General features: G+C 50.7%; 6 protein-coding genes across 6 annotated transcripts; 4 read left to right on the top strand and 2 right to left on the bottom strand.

Annotated features, from left to right (window-relative positions):
* Positions 1-1,024: 1,024 nt before the first annotated feature.
* On the top strand, positions 1,025-4,242 carry JN550_010027 (uncharacterized protein; the record flags this gene model as incomplete). Its single annotated transcript, XM_049308235.1, has 7 exons — positions 1,025-1,051; positions 1,099-1,466; positions 1,524-1,549; positions 1,631-2,894; positions 2,943-3,479; positions 3,545-3,664; positions 3,723-4,242. The coding sequence occupies 7 exons, from the start codon at positions 1,025-1,027 to the stop codon at positions 4,240-4,242; spliced, it is 2,862 nt and encodes a 953-aa protein (XP_049167955.1).
* Positions 4,243-5,010: 768 nt separating this feature from the next.
* On the bottom strand, positions 5,011-5,576 carry JN550_010026 (uncharacterized protein; the record flags this gene model as incomplete). The annotated part of the gene is made up of 2 exons (XM_049308234.1): positions 5,011-5,100; positions 5,193-5,576. 2 exons carry the CDS (start codon positions 5,574-5,576, stop codon positions 5,011-5,013), a joined length of 474 nt encoding a protein of 157 aa, XP_049167954.1.
* An 878-nt stretch (positions 5,577-6,454) lies between these two features.
* Positions 6,455-7,365, top strand: JN550_010025 (uncharacterized protein; the record flags this gene model as incomplete). The annotated part of the gene is made up of 4 exons (XM_049308233.1): positions 6,455-6,552; positions 6,665-6,907; positions 6,969-7,143; positions 7,195-7,365. The coding sequence occupies 4 exons, from the start codon at positions 6,455-6,457 to the stop codon at positions 7,363-7,365; spliced, it is 687 nt and encodes a 228-aa protein (XP_049167953.1).
* Positions 7,366-8,909: 1,544 nt separating this feature from the next.
* JN550_010024 (uncharacterized protein) lies at positions 8,910-10,052 on the top strand (the record flags this gene model as incomplete). The annotated part of the gene is made up of 1 exon (XM_049308232.1): positions 8,910-10,052. One exon carries the CDS (start codon positions 8,910-8,912, stop codon positions 10,050-10,052), a length of 1,143 nt encoding a protein of 380 aa, XP_049167952.1.
* Positions 10,053-10,220: 168 nt separating this feature from the next.
* Positions 10,221-12,090, bottom strand: JN550_010023 (uncharacterized protein; the record flags this gene model as incomplete). The annotated part of the gene is made up of 7 exons (XM_049308231.1): positions 10,221-10,800; positions 10,853-11,220; positions 11,273-11,285; positions 11,338-11,392; positions 11,447-11,462; positions 11,514-11,621; positions 11,677-12,090. 7 exons carry the CDS (start codon positions 12,088-12,090, stop codon positions 10,221-10,223), a joined length of 1,554 nt encoding a protein of 517 aa, XP_049167951.1.
* A 2,750-nt stretch (positions 12,091-14,840) lies between these two features.
* On the top strand, positions 14,841-15,937 carry JN550_010022 (uncharacterized protein; the record flags this gene model as incomplete). Its single annotated transcript, XM_049308230.1, has 2 exons — positions 14,841-15,377; positions 15,440-15,937. 2 exons carry the CDS (start codon positions 14,841-14,843, stop codon positions 15,935-15,937), a joined length of 1,035 nt encoding a protein of 344 aa, XP_049167950.1.
* Positions 15,938-15,980: the final 43 nt, after the last annotated feature.

The following is a 15,980-nucleotide window of genomic DNA, read 5'->3' as shown; positions in this document are numbered from 1 at the left end:
AAACCTCCGCAGTCTGGACAATTTCCGCGAGATTAGGCGGATTCATGCGATGCATATAGACTGGATGTCTGTCCTTGTCTATGGTGGCCGCGCCGCGTGTGTGGGAGGGAGGTCCTGGAGCACGCGTCTATCATTACTTACTTAGCCAGACCTACCTCGGCACACCGGCCGGTTGGGGGGCACGGCAAGGCGCCAGGGTAAAGGTTTGGCCCAAATCGTATTAGTGGATGCCATGCCGAAAGCAGGTATTGGACATCAGCAACACCACGAACGGCTTGGCGTTTACTTACGGAGTACTGTAGCCGTTGTTTAATACAGCAGCATGTTGAGAGTTCGGTACAGTACTTAAGAGGGCAATTTGTCATATCGGAAATGCGTTGGTGTCTCATACAGTCGCAACTTCTCCCATAGCATTCCAACAGTCCGATGCGGACCGGCCTGATCCGATAGACTGCCACCCGACCTCAATGCATGCGAGAATCGACTTGCACCAAGCCTCACGGATTTCGACGACTGAACCTAGAAAATATGTCGTAAAGCTGTCATGATCATGTTCGGCTTCCTTGCCTTTGCCAATATGCAGCATCTGTTGCCCTCGTGTTTGCCCACTACGTCGGTTTCTTTATAAGCTAGACGGGACACTGGTGATCATCCGTTCGCCCTCCGTCCGAGATGGCATCCAGGACAACCAAGGGCTGCCTCAGGTGACCTGTGTACCATCCCTCATTCAGCCTTGCTTTAAATTTTTTTGCAAGCTAAGGCATGTTGTGCTGGGGACGGTATCCCCTGGATGCCGCTGGCAACCTGCCTGGCCGCCTGGCCAAATGTTCGCATTGAATTATAAATATTGACCTGCAACCCCTCTGCTGCGGTCACCTTCTGCTCAACCAAATTCACACCGCATCCCAAGTTTCTCTCAAGTCACGTCTTGCAAGAGGTTTGCATCAAGATTTTCCTTGATATCATCCCTTGTCTCATCATCCTCAGCACAGCCCGGTTCGGCTGTCAGTGTATCTGAGGCAGGATGGAGGTGGTTCCTGTCATCCAGACGGTCACTGCAACTATCTCATTGGCTGAGACACTGCTTGGAATGTGTAGGGCTACCTTAGTTCTCACTGCGAGGCTCCGGAGATAGTGACCAAGATTGTCGCCGATATATCGATTTTCGAGCCGCAGCTCCGCTGCCTGAGAAGCATACTTCGAGATCGGGCTGGGGGCTCCGATGCTCTAGTCACGGCGCTATCCAGAAGCAAGGTTCTAGAGGAAGCTGACAAATGTCTTGCTCAACTGAATGTGCTCGCCGAGCCTCGGTGCCAAGATGAACCAGCTTCCACAGCGCAGAGGATGCGGATAGCAAGCAAGTGGCTGATGGCTGACTCCAGAAAGGCCAAAGAGATTCTACAACAGCTTGAGCGCCACAGGAGCAACATCGGTTCGGTACTTGTTCTCGACATGCATACCACTCAGTATGTGATGCTGGATGGAGGGGGTACTTCGCTGGCAAATCAACTGACGTTATATAGGCACGAAGTAAAGAAAGGTGTACTAGGTTAGTCCCCCACCCCGGCTTTTCTCCTAGTTCAAAGGGATCTGAAACATCCATCAAGAGTGAGCTGACAATGACTCACAGACCTATCGACTCGAGCTGTTTGGAAATGGCTCAAACCCAAAATTCAGGACATGTATGAAGTCCACCTTCTGAAGCAGGATATTCAGGAGGACGAGACCTGTAACTGGATGACCGACTCGGATCTCTGGAAACAATGGCTAGCCGGCGGGAAGGCCCTCGATCATCACTGTCGCCGCTTCCTCTGGATTCACGGCATTGCTGGTTCCGGCAAAACAATCTTGGCATCCTGCCTAATTGACGACGCGCGCAAATACTGTGGAAATAGAGGAGTTGCCTACTATTACTGCTCCTTTGAGAATCTTCGAGATGAAACTCGGTTCTTCTTGCGCTGGATCATCTGGGATTTCTGTCGCCAACTCCATGGCCCTTTGCCCCAAAAGATCATTGATCATCATCGATCCCGAGATCTAGGCACTGGATCTCTGCTGGAATGTCTGCAGGCTATCTCGGAAGCTCTTGCTGATCTGCTGGCACGCAAGACCGTTCAAATCATCATCGATGGAATTGACGAAAGCAAAACACCTCGTGGCCCGTTGCTTAACGTTCTTACTACCATCGGCACACGGGATGAGTTTAGCCGTGTATCCCTCTTGATGGTCAGCCGCAAGGAGCCAGACATTGAACAATCAATCGATGCTGCTATTCCGGAGTCTGATGGGCATCACAGTCAGAATTCCAGTCAATCTGTCGTCCCCCCAAGCCCCAAACGTTCTGCTCCTAGCCATGAAAATGATGACAGGCGTACTAAACGGCACAGTTCTTCATGGAGTCGGGGAATCCATGCTCGTCCTAGTTCTATGTCACCACACCGTACCAAATATCGCGTCGATATGTCTTCACTTCAAGGTTCTTCTCAAGTGGTCAGACAATCATCTCCTGGACCTGTCCCTACATTTCCATGGACACATGAGGAACGGCGCTTGACTGTTGGATCGAGCGTAGTTCAACGACCGCGGGGAAACTCCTCGCCAGCATACTCCGACATGTCGAGCAGTGAGTCTTTCTACCCAACAGAAACTCCCTCCTATATTGGCCAGGATCGTCCGATTCTGCTCAAAGACGATCGACCATCCTTCTCGGTGAGCAAGGTTGCAATCAATCGTCAAACCTGCACAATTTTAAGCATGTCCAATTCAATGGTAGCTGCAGCTATTCAGACCTACATCCAGCGCAGACTTTCCAGATTGCGAGAGTATAAAAGCAATATCACGCCAGATCAAGCTCAACAAGTTGAGGACAAACTGGTTCGAGGAGCTAAAGGAATGTAAGTGTAGTAATGTGTTCCACGACACGTACTAGGCTGACTTTGAAGGTTTCGGTGGGCTGCTTGTCAGATTGATTTGATCCAAACGCGGCGCTTGTACACCAAGCAAAGTCTGGATGACTTACTGTCCAACTTGCCTGCGACCGTCTTCGAGACGTACGAACGCATCATTAGTCAAATGACGACAGGCGCTACCAGATCTAGCCATGACGAGACATTTGCAAGAACAGCACTTGCTCTGGTATGCAGCGACTCTGCGGAGATACCCGATGCCGGTGTCTTGGCCGAGGCGTCACGCTTCAATGTTCCACTTGGAGCAATAGGGAGGACCACTGTCGATCGGCTGTCTGAGATTCTTGGCTGCTTGATCCAGGTCACTCCACTAAGAAAGAAGCCGCAAACCGTCTGGCAACGAGATGATGAGGATGCCTCATGCATGCAGCGTATCAGCCCTGCCCATTATACTGTCAAAGAATTCATGTTTGCGAAGCGTGCAGGAGATTGTACTATCGCAGACGAATTTGTCTTGACCAAGAAAAAAACCCAGACACTCGAGCTACAAGTCGTTTTCCATGGTTTGCAGAGGTATGCAGGGATGCGACAACCTAGAATCCCAACTCGATTCGAAGAATATTGCCTGAAAATGACAGAGACGGCACTCCGAGACCGTCGTGGGAGTATCACAGAACACCGAGAAGTCTGGGAAGCTGTGATCCCCTGCCTTCGAGCAAGAAGCCCACACTTCCAAGCCCTTACAAGTGGAAAGATCAGTGGAAAAATACGCAGAAAATTTCCTACGTGGGGTAAACTTGTGACTTTTGAAAGCAGCGAAATTCCAGCATTTGCTGAGACAAGCACTCTCATCAACTTGATACTGCTGAAGTGGCCAGAGCTCACCAAGCTCTTCCTAGGATCACTGACGCCTGATACCAGAATGCAAATCTTTCTTGATCACTTTCTCATGCAGAATCCGAAGGTTACAGAAAACTATGAAGAGCGGCGACCACAAACAGTATTGCAACTTTGTGTCTGGCTACAGCTTCCTACCCTCTTGGATATCCTTATCGACGCCGGTGCGGATGTCTCCAGAGAGCCAAACATTGTGTTTCTCGCTCTCAGCAAGCCTTATGAGGACGGTGACGGTTCCACCACCGGGCGACTCCTCACTTTGCTCCTGGAAGCAGGTGCGAACCCCAATCCCGCGGGTTTTAGGTTCACACCTCTGCAGCTTGCAGTAAGAAATCTTGAGGAGCAATGGGTCCACGCCTTGATGGCTGAGTACCCAAACCCGAACGCCGTCGGTGAGAAGTACGGCGAACACCCCTGGTATACCGAATATGTGGATTAGGAGTGGTATGATCTTCATGTATTGAAGATCTGTCGCTCCACTATACCCAACTGGGATGACCAAGACGGAGAAGATGTGAGCGACCAGGTTGACAGATCCAGAGATCAGATTCGATGCATTCTGGAGTCCCATGGGGCAGTCGAGCCTCAGCAGCCAATGAATGAGGTAGTGGAAATTTCGGATGATGACTTTGAGATGGGGGAGGATGAGGGTGATACTTGAGGGGTCTACACCACGTGCTCTGGCATGTGTGGGCCACATATTGTGCGGAATATTTATCGCAGTCGGAATGATGTATAGTGTCACATTCCTAAAGGGCGGCTTTCAGCTATGACATGACATGATCTCAGCCAGCTTGGCCAGGTGTTCACTCAGAACAAGACACTAGGGTATGAAGGGCCATGGCCATTGTTCACCTTGACGGGTTGATTTAGCCGAGAATGAATTGACACATTTCCCCGGCAACTTCATGAATTGGTGCAAATGAAGAAACTTGAAGCCTGTTCTATTGAGTTGTGATACAACCCCGTCAGCTATATCACCTGCTTCCTCCCTGATCGTAGATACGAGTCTTGTTGATCCTCCCATATCTGGTTGCAATTGTGAGGAGACGGAAATCCAGGGAAGTGGCCATTTGTAAGAACATTTTCTCCGGAGGTGAAGGTGCCGTACTTGCAATCTTCGGGTGGCAAGTACGTTGGTTTTATTTAGTGTTTGAGCTTGCTTGCTTGCATCATCAAAGCCTGGCACTCCTCGTCTCATTAATTATCACCACTGCGACGTAAGGCCTGAAGGTTCTCCCATGCCCCCATGCTGGGGAATCAGCACATCGACGATGTCCCCTTCCTCGAGTTCTAGCTACGAGGACCGTGTTAGCCCACCGCCATCAGAGGCACGACGCTTCAGGCAAGAACCCAGCGAGTCATTGTCACGATGTCAAGCGCACTTACATCAGCAGGACTATCATCGCTTCCGATCCTCTGCCCATCGTAGGTGATGAAACGGAGGACGTCCAGGTGCTTGCCAACCTGTCGGGCGTACTCCTCTAGCGTGCCGCCAATGGCTGCGGTTCTTTCCACGCGCACCATGGTCTCGCGCTGGTACCGGGCGCTTTCCTTGAACTTGAGGTTGATGTAGTTGGGCCTGTCTTTCGAAGCACCCTCGATGTTGGAAGTGGCATTTCCGTTACCCTCAGTAACTGCCGCGGACAGGACAGGGCTGTTTCGGGTGGTGTCTGGAGCTCTGGTACTGGGACCTGGCGTCGTCATGGGCGTAGCCTCGCGGCTGCTGCTTGGTCGATTTGTGGGCTTTCCTTTCAGGAAGGAAGAAGGCATGGTGGGTGGTGGGATGCGAGGTTTGCATAAGTTGGTGGCGTCGTTTGAAAGGATGATGAAGTGAATGAAGGGAAAGAATTCTTGTCTTCAAGGTATTATTTTTCCTGTGCTTCTTAGCTACGTTGATCGTGACTGGAATGACGCGCACGAGAGGACATGCAATAGTTTGTTCAGCGAGAGCATAAGCGTGGGGAACACTAAGACAGTAATTCCCATAGATTGAATCCCGAACATTAGTTGGGGTTGCCCGATCACTCGCTGGGTATAGGGTAAATGAAACATGACCATCATAGGCATCATCCAATGAGAGAACGCGATCTCTGTTGAGAGTAGTCTGAGATTTGCCAGTTTGGCCAATAAGTTACTAGAACTTGGATAGCTAACCATTGAATCCCCCAATGGTATTAGCCATGCTTAACATTTAGTAGCTTACGCTGTACTAGTTGTACCATAATCCCATTACAATGGCTTTCGCTAAACACACGTACCTACATAGGTATATAGGTTGCTACTAACTCCTGTCGCAGTTATGCCATTGCCGTTGTTATCCTTACCGGCCCGATGCCCATATGACCAATACTATGCGCACCCCATGCACTGCAACATGTGACATCCCACCTACAGCAGCCTCTAAGTGGCTCCCATGCTACGAACCACGACAGGTTGCCTGGATACCTCGGTACATACCTACGGGGTGCCGAGCACCCATAACTTGCATGCCCGGCCGAAATTGTCTGCATTGAAAACTTCCTCAAGCTCGCCCTACAGGCAGCCCCTCTTACAGCAGCTCGTTGCAGGACAAACCTCCAAGTAATAGGATCTTCTTAGGGCTCCAGACACCGGCCGGCTACCCTCGTCAACACGCACTATTGCCCACCATGAAGCCCGTCCGCGTATGGATTACCCGTAGGTTGGGCCCGCCCGTAACATCTTACGCCGCTGATCACGTCGAGCCCCGGGCCCGAACCCCTGGAAGGTGCGCCAGACCTAGCTGCCCTGCATGGGCCGTCTAGTAGACTGATGTGATGTGTGCAGGTAATTGTTATTCTCGAGGAGCTTGGTGTACCTTACGAGATACAATCCATCAGGTTTGACGATGTCAAGAAGAAGCCCTTTACCCACATCAACCCCAACGGCCGTACGCCAGCCATCGAGGACCCGAATACGGGCCTCACTCTCTGGGAGTCGGGCGCCATCATCCAGTACCTGATTGAGAAGTACGACATCGACAAAACTCTCACTTACGACACGTTCGCAGAGAAACAACACCTCAACCAATGGCTTCAGTTCCAGATGAGCGGCCAGGGCCCTTATTACGGCGTCGCGGCGTGGTAAGATACTCCCTGTGCCTTTAGGCTTTTACGTAAGTAGAATTGCTTATCATATCCTTAGGTTTAATGTCTTACACCAAGAAAAGATCCCGTCGGCTATTGAGCGGTACAATGACCAGCTAAGGCGCGTCCTCGGCGTCCTTAACCAGTGGTTGGAAGGCCGTCAGTGGCTGGTTGGCGACAAGATCACATATGCGGATTTGGCTTTTGCACCGTGGAACGATCGCGTTGATTCCGTCATCTGATGCGCGCCGGAGGACAAGTTTGCTGGTTTTCCAAACGTCCAGGCATGGCATGAACGCATGACCGTGCGCCCGGCGTGGCAGAGGGCCATGAAGCGCCGTAGCGTGCTCATGGGTGAGCAAGGCTTGCAGAATGACACCGGCCGGCCGGCTCGTTTCAAGTCGCACCAGGAATACGAGGAAGCCATTGCGAGGGGCGAGAACACGGACGCGTAATCGGGCTATAGTTGTTTCTCATGGCGAGGATGAAGAGATACGCAGATAAACATAGTCCAGATCCAAGTCAGTTGGCATTGCTCATTTCATGCCCCCGTGGCACAACAGAATTATGATGCACCAGCGCATTACCGTAGGTTATCAGGCTGCTTCGTGATCCAAATGCATTGATTCATTTTCAAGGCAATTGTCAAGGTGGCAGTACACATGGCGTGATCACGTGGATGCTAATCATGGAAGATAACCGGACTGAGTATTGACATTATGACCACTACTGTCAAACTAGGCCAAAATGCTGGAAGTCATGAGCCCACACAACTCAAGATGGCTCTTTCTGGTCTTCCTTGCCCTCCGACTCTCCACGACCTGCTTCGTCTTCGTGGAGGCACCCCTACAGAATGCTAGAAGGACGAATGAGATGCACAGAGCCGCGGCGGGGATGTACTATAAGTCCATTAGACAAGGAGCAATTACAGGCAAAACAGAAACTGCTAGTCCCGTGCATGTGCCATATGCAGTTGGTAGTTCCTGAACAAAGTTGGCGGGGCAGCGTCTCCCTTACTTTTGTTTGTCTCATGCGGGTGGTGTGCAGATCAACCGGGGAGGTGTATCTCTACACCATCCGTTCGAGTTTAGAGCAAGAGAATAGTACCTACCCAGGTTGGGTTTATGTGGGTTTTTGCCCACAGCCATGTAGCACGATAACTTACTGCGTACTTTCTATGTCAGCGCCGCAATCCTGCAAAACCTGACGTTCCATAGATCTCAAGTTCAGCTGAGCAGATCAAATACGGGCTAATACAACCCTACAGTTCACTTTCATGTTAAGAACGCGGCCGACTCGGCCTACATCTCTTTATAGATATGTCGTTATTTCGTATGCACAACCAATCAACAACGTCGCTGCTAGGTAGCTACAGATTCGCGCTGACTTTATCGGCTAGCAATTAGGGATTACCCTGGCTAGGGTGTGGCCTATAATAAGGGCAGCATATGTTAAAGCTTGGCCTATGTTGGAGGACAGGCTATCACAATGTAGGTCACGGGTAGGTCACGGGTGGCCTTAATCAAAGCTGAACTGTAACTGAAGCAACCTGAGCGCGGCCGAGCCGAATTTCAGTCAAGTTGCGTACTAGGAAAATCTGTATATAATGGAGGTTGACCGAATATATACTTCACTCGTGGCTACATTTTTGGGCAGACTCGTGCTGAAGAAACAGTGACTGTTAGCGTGAGTTGTCGCTTCTAAACCGCGATCCCTGCCCAGCCTCGGCCCATCCGTGCATTAGCCATGGCCCATGCTTAACCTAACCTTTCGTGGCTTTCGCTAGACCATTACACCATATTTCTATTTCAACGACTTTCGTTAAGCATACCTGTAATATAAGCTACAACTCATTCTATTGGAAAGTACGCAGAACAATTCAAATTGTCATCGTCAGAAGCATTCATATTCCGAACTCTATTAACGTCGAATCTTGCACGAGTTCTATCTCAGTATGGTCTTGCGGATATTGCATCCCATGACAAGGTCGTTTGCCAAAATGGCCGGCCAGCCAGGTCCAAAACGGCAGCCATCACTTGCAATAATCGACGACTATCTCGGCGTGTCAAAGCCTCATTTCGCCAACTTACCACCTGAACGTATCTCCATCACCACATTCAAGGACACTATCGTCCCAAACAATGAGGTGGAGCTCAATCGCCTCGTCGAACGGCTACAGCCTTTCGATGCCATTTCTACAGTGCGTGAGCGCACGCCATTTCCCAGTTCAGTACTGCGCAGGCTGCCCAATCTCAGACTACTGCTAGCTACAGGCACCCAGTTCGAGACCTTCGACCTCGCCACAGCCCGTGAGCTTGGGCTTCCTGTCGCCGCCGCCCCAGGCCTGGGGCGGACTGACCAGCTGGCTAACACCTCCATCCCGCCGCGTCCAAACATCAAGAAGGGCGGCGCACATCCCACGACTCAGCACACGTGGGCACTGATTCTAGCTCTGGCCCGCAACGTGGCTATTGACGATGCCACGATGAAGCGTGGCGGGTGGCAGAGCGGTCTCGCGACGGGGCTAACAGGCCTTACCCTCGGCATCGTCGGACTTGGACGTCTTGGGGCCGCGGTGGCACGAATCGGGCACCTCGCATGGGGCATGCAAGTCGTGTGCTGGAGCGCCAACCTGACGCAGGAGAAGGCGGACCGGATGGCTGCTGAGGTGGGGTTGGATCCGCAGGCAGGGGTTCCGGGCGGGGACGCCACCAGCAAGACGTTCCAAGTCGTCAGCAAAGACGAACTGTTCCGAACTGCGGATGTCGTTTCTCTGCATTATGTGTTGAGTGAGCGATCGCGGGGACTCGTCGGAGAGAGGGAACTGGCTCTCATGAAGCAGTCAGGGCTTCTAGTGAACGCCTCAAGGGGCCCCCTGATCGATCATGCAGCCCTGCTCGATGTGCTGGAACGCGGAGGAATCAGAGGGGCGGCCCTGGACGTTTTTGACACTGAACCACTACCGTCGGAGAGCCCTTGGAGACAAGATGGGTACTGGGGCCGCGACGGACGCTCCCACCTTCTTACGACTCCTCATATGGGCTACGTCGATGAAGGTTTAATGAACACGTGGTATGCTGAAACGGCCGAGAATGTAGAGCGCTGGCTTGACGGGAAGGATGTTTTACATAGAATAGCATGAGGATCGCCGCAGTGGCTTGGCAATCTACTGCTCCATATTGCACCGACTGCTGTATTGAGGTCAGACTTGAGTAAATCTGATATTCGTTCTTTGTCTAGTGTAATCATGTCTAGGTGTTAACTCTTCAGCCAGGCAGCATTGGCTCCCTTATTTTCCATACCACTAACATCAGCATTTTACTTCAACATTTTGCTCTTTCTCGGTTTTCCTTCTTGCGAGCCTCACCCTGCGCTCCTCTCTCCATCTCGGTCCATATCTAGTGACAATATAAAGCATTGGGCTCAGTGCAATGCTCAACAGGCCTATGAGAGTATACGCCCACCCCAACCCGATAGCATGAATCATAGGTTCAATAACTGCTGACCCTCCGGCTGCCATGAGGCATCGAGTCAAGTTGTTTGCGGCAGACGCCGTGGATGGTGAATTAGGGTACAGGTCCACCAGCAAAAGATTCATGCTATTGTAGCACGCCGTGAGAAAAAGCGCCATCAAAAACGTTAGAATCAGGAGCGCAGAGAGGTGTACCTCCCTCTGCGCTGCCCAGCCGAAGCCTATCGCCGCCAGGGAGCCTACGTATACAAATGGCCATACGATATCGATTCGGGCCTTTTCGATAGGGAACTTGGCCAGATCATCACCACGCTTCTTGTCAATTGTGAAACCGTTGGCGCGTGCAACACGAGCATAATTCCAGTCCTGAACCCGCCCGTTGACTATGATGGAGAGTGCTGCACCCACACCGAACGGTCTTCCACTGTTAGCTTTGTAATTCGTTTCAATCATGCCATTTGGTAACTTACACGTAGCACAGTCCGATTTGGAGGGTGTTGAGATGATAGATCCCTTCGAGGAGATTGGACAGATTCGCGGTCACAGTGTACCATGACGCATAGATGATGGCATTATACAAAAGAATCACGGCGCAGTCTTTCTCTCCAATGATTAAAAGAGCTTTTAGTGGATTTGGGAATCGCAACTTTTGACGAGCCGGTAGTTTGTCGCTCGTTCCAACGAGGTTTGGAGTTTCTCGTAAAGCCTTCCGCCGGGCCAACTCGTTCAGCACGGAGCGACTCCACCAAGTGGCTGGGGGAACAGACCCGTTCCCGACAACTTTGCGCCCAGTCTCTGGAACGGCGACAGCGAATACCAGGAGATATACTCCACCACACTGCCCAAGGTTATCTCACTAGAAATGACAAGGTATATAACTAGTTACCTACTATAGTGAGAAACCTGCGAAGCTCTTAGTTTTGCTCAAAATGACTAGGGTTTAGTGGACGCTTACCAGAAGATGGATCTCCACCCAAGATACTCAGCGAGTAGGCCACCAAGAATGGGTCCTGAGAATCACCAACGTTAGATGGGCTACCTTGAGCCAAGATTTCAAAGCTTACCAATTGCCGGTCCGAGCTACATCTGTGTCAGCGGGGAATTTGGTATATATCGAGGAGTAAGTTATACCATGATGCCACTTTGCGCAGCGCCCATGTATTTTCCGCGCTCGGCTGTCGTTGATATATCTGCGATCACCCCACTATTTAGGGCATACGTACCGCCTGACCCAGAGCTCTGGCGTCGCGTTAGCGGTTTCAATGAAGGAAGTTATGTCTAAACAATGCCATACCTGCAGACAGCGTAAGATGAAAAGTGCTGGATACGAGGACTGAAGTGCAAGACCTATGTTTGCAGCAATGTAGATGACAAATGAGACGAGGTATGCGGGACGTCGGCCGGCCATGTCCGCGAGATCTCCGTAAAAAGATGGAGCCAGCCCCTGGAAAATTAGGAATGCGGTTACAGTGAGATTGATCAAGGAAGTCGACACGTTGAGTGAGCTGGCGAGAACGGGAATACTTGGAAGGTATGTATTGGCGGACAGCGGCGAGAAGAAGCCTCCCAGCCCCGACATGAATACTATGAAGTTCTTTTGACGTTGCGAGTATATCGAATACAAAGGCTGTTCCGCCGTCACTGAATTCTCGTGCTTGGTAGTTGAGCCCTCTGGAGCTGCCGCAGGTAGGTGAGAACCTCGATCCATCATTGCAAGAGGATCTTCTGTCAGTATAGGAGGTCGCTGAGACATTACAAGCATAAGCTTTGGGGATGATAGAATAGAACTGATAGAGAGCCAACTTCAGATAAAGTCATCGGATCATATGATTCTAGTAAGACTCATTCGAACCATTACCCGGAAATATAGATCCAAGGTGCTTAAGGTTTTCCCTCACATATCACGGCGACTAATAACGTTTAGGCCATAGGAACCTTGGTGAATAGCAATCAATGACTTAACCATCAGGACACGCAGAAGCAATCATTTTCCGCTTATCGCGCCTCTTCTCTCCGCTGTCACGTTACTTCGTCAGTGGGCCCGTGATCACATTAATCCCGTCTGAGGGCTGGCAACACAGTCAGAGAGTGCTTCTTCGTCGTCGACAAGTTGGAGATACTTTTCATCATCCTAGTATGTGTGTCCGCGCACAAGCGAAATACGGGAGAGCCCGGGCCGCCTACCTTGGCGGACGTCCTCACAATGAATCCGCCCCAGGTATGATTGATGCTAGATTTAAACCAGTGAGAGCTCATAGAACCCAGCAAATCTTGCATAGCGTTACATTGTAGGAGCGGCTATACGTAAGTTATGCCTTGTCTCGTGTCTGGGCAGTGCCATGATATGTAGAAAACTACATATGGTCTGATGCAAGTTCATTGTTTGCAATTAGTGCTTATGCCCAGCATTGGCATCGCTGCCATATCGACCTCCGTGGGGAAACAAGGATTGTTCCATTGGCAAGTCTCTTCGATGAACATATTGTACATCATCGTAGGGTATCGCCATGGCCACGTTCACCCACCGGAAGTCCGGCACTGATGCAAGACCAACACCGTGTCCCCTGGTAAATGTGAAATCTGCCATGATGATTCGTGGGTTTAAACAGCTTTGGCAGAGCCTCACAACGCACGGATAGGACCGGCAGTAGCGCCGCCCTGAGTGGGGTGCTAAGGAAGGGCACTATTCGTAGTTACCTCTAATGAGCTTCTCTGATGACTGGCCGCTTTAGCGAAGTAGGTTGCATGCATGTCGTGGGGGTGGTGGTTGTGGGGCACAACCTGGTCCTGACTTGCAGCCTGCAAATCTCGTGTAACGGCTGATCGAGGCCATATCTTCGCGGTATTTGGCTCTGAAATAAGGAACCTGCAGCGGGATGAAGCGTCTTGGCAACAAGGCGCCACTGCAGTAAATCAAGGTACTGTTACGAGGAAGACCCCGGCTATGGATATCGGTATTGGCGCGTCGGATATGCTACGCGGATAAGCAAAACCCAAGACCGAATCAGAGCGTAATTCCGACAGGTATACACATTTTAGATAGCCTATGAATGCGCCAAGCCTTGTTTGGAGTTTAGGGCGCGAAACGCCCAGTAGTGGAAGGCTTGGCTTGCAAGTGCTTGTCCAACCCTGGAGATTCCATTGCACTGAGAAGAGACCTGGCTGAATTTGAAGCAATATGTTAATTGTACGTCTCTACGAGATGAATTAAATGATCAAACTTTAGTGTTCGCGTTACCAAAGGTTATCCCTTTCGTGTCTTTACGAATCATGAGGCATAGGGGATGCCTGTTGAATGATGATTTGCTTGAGCTTCCTGTTAGGGGATACATGACTCGCTGCAGGTCACTTTGGCCACTTTTAATAGTGATCGCACCACATTCCTTGTCGGGTGGCTACTCATATGCACTTGGCAAAGAACTACATGATAGAATAGTTGCTGTGATAACCAAAAGGACCTTCAGGCTTCAACTGAGGAAGTGATCATCTGCAGGGCCATGCTTGGTAATAGAGGGATAGAGATCAAAGGATCTTCGTGCATTCAAGTGTCACATTCTGGGAGGGGACACACTAAACGAAAAGGAGGCCAGGTGAGATGAAGCTTGCTCACTACATGTGGATATCGAGAGGAGCACTAGGCATCGAGGTAGTAGAGACTTGAGGTCAGCCTGCGAGCTTTGTTTGATGGAAATTCGTTATAGAAGGTACAAATTAACTTTTAACCCCTCTACATATTCCAAGCATGCAACAGTGAATATTCAAAAGTAAATATCTATTGCTTGCAATTCTCAGGGCTTTAGTCCGCACAAGCATTGCTCATTACTTATACGTAGCATTATTAATCAACGTGCAAGCAAGCATGCGGGTGACCTCGTACTTCCGGAACCGGCGTAAAATTAACCATGCATCTATGACTTTCCAGTGTACCTCTGCCCAGATTTCGACGCAGTCAAGCGTGCTGAACAAATGGCAATCAAGCAGATTCCCGCGTGGGGAAGTAAGGCACCTTTTGACCAGTCGATTTAGCTAACAGGGTATTGGAAGGATTCCGTGATTGACATATGGAATCATGCAAGTAAAAATGTCACAGACGAAAGTTTGGTCTCGAGGCCTCGAGCGATAGCTACATGCAAGGGGCCTACAGGTGCCGGTTCTTCTTGTGGCCACGTCTACCCCTCGACTCGGCTTGGAACTGATTGGCAAAAGATTGTTCTTACGACATGTAAGCGGCTGCCATCCTGTATCAATACTACATTACGAAGTATCTGCTCTCCACACGGTCGTTCGGCTGATCACTCAATCAGGGGCGAGAACCATTTCCATGGAAAAGAGGGGAAATATCTCCATTAAATATGTGTATAAAACTGACCTACCGCTACTGAGACTAAGAGCTGGCATCGATCAACCCACACGCCTTGAATTATTAATCCGCCCATCATTCTAGTACCTAGTCGTGACATGCTTTCCAAATTGGTTCGCCCTTTCGGGGCTTCTGCTAGTCGCTCCCGTACAAGCCTGGCCAGCACCCGATTCTTAGCTACTGTTCCCCTACAACAGACAGTCAATAGTAATGGAGAATTGACACCTGAAGTTTGGAGCAAAGGAAGGCCTTTCGAACATTACCCCTGGAATAACCCTCCTAAGACGCAGGGCACTGTTCGCTTCCTTGGCCCAACCAAAGACGGAAAAGCGGCATTTCTTAACTTCAAAAAAGGAGAGGAGCATCAGACCAACTTTGGGCCCAGTCTGGAGAGAGAGGTCTCCATCACAGATCTTCGTCACTTCGAGCCCCGGACAACCTTAGGAGTTGAAGGCATAGAGTTCGTGTACTCACCGACTGTGTTGTCGGAAGACAAACTGTTGCTGCCCGACAAGGAAGCCATGGAGACGTTCGTTCGAGGCGCCTATTTTGACGAGTGCGCACAGCTAGTCAAAGAGAAAACTGGGGCAACGAAGGTAGTCGCCTATAACTTTCGGCATCGACGGATCGAAATTGTGAGTGGGAAAGGCCATTAATCCCCATTTTCAACAAGAGAGAGACTCACCTTTCACTGTAGGACACAAACCTCCTTGACCCGTACAAGTTCTCGGGAAAGCCCCTGCCTAATTTCCACATGGACAACGATGCAGAAACGGCGGAGGTGAATCTCCGTCGAGTCCTTGGAGACGAAGAAGCATCCGTCTGGACGGGGAAGCGCTGGGGTATCGTCAATGTATGGCGGCCGGTAGGCGATGTTGTGCGACAGTGGCCGCTTGCCCTTGTCGATTCCCGCACTGTTCGATACGGCCGAGATACCGTGCCCATATACACTCTCAACAACTACAAGACGCACTTCACGGCCTTGAAGCCGCAGTCACATTTCGACTTCTACTACGTGAGCAACTTAGCGCCGGACGAGGCCCTGCTGTTCGTCGACTACGATTCGGCGTCGAGCGGTAGCAATGGGACGGTGGTCGGCATGGCACATGGCGCCTTCGAGGACCACAACGCCCCGAAGAAGGTCCCACGGCGCCGCTCCATTGAGACACGTTGTCTGGTACTATATGATGACTGATATCCCAGGCGCGTTCCGAAGGGTGTTAAATAGTGGGTCAAAT

This window comes from Neoarthrinium moseri (genome assembly GCF_022829205.1).
Source record: "Neoarthrinium moseri strain CBS 164.80 chromosome Unknown scaffold49_Wmoseri_CBS_16480, whole genome shotgun sequence".
Taxonomy (NCBI): Eukaryota; Fungi; Ascomycota; class Sordariomycetes; order Amphisphaeriales; family Apiosporaceae; genus Neoarthrinium; species Neoarthrinium moseri.
Note: the sequence above shows the minus strand (reverse complement) of the source record. Positions and strands in the feature narration are given on the sequence as shown.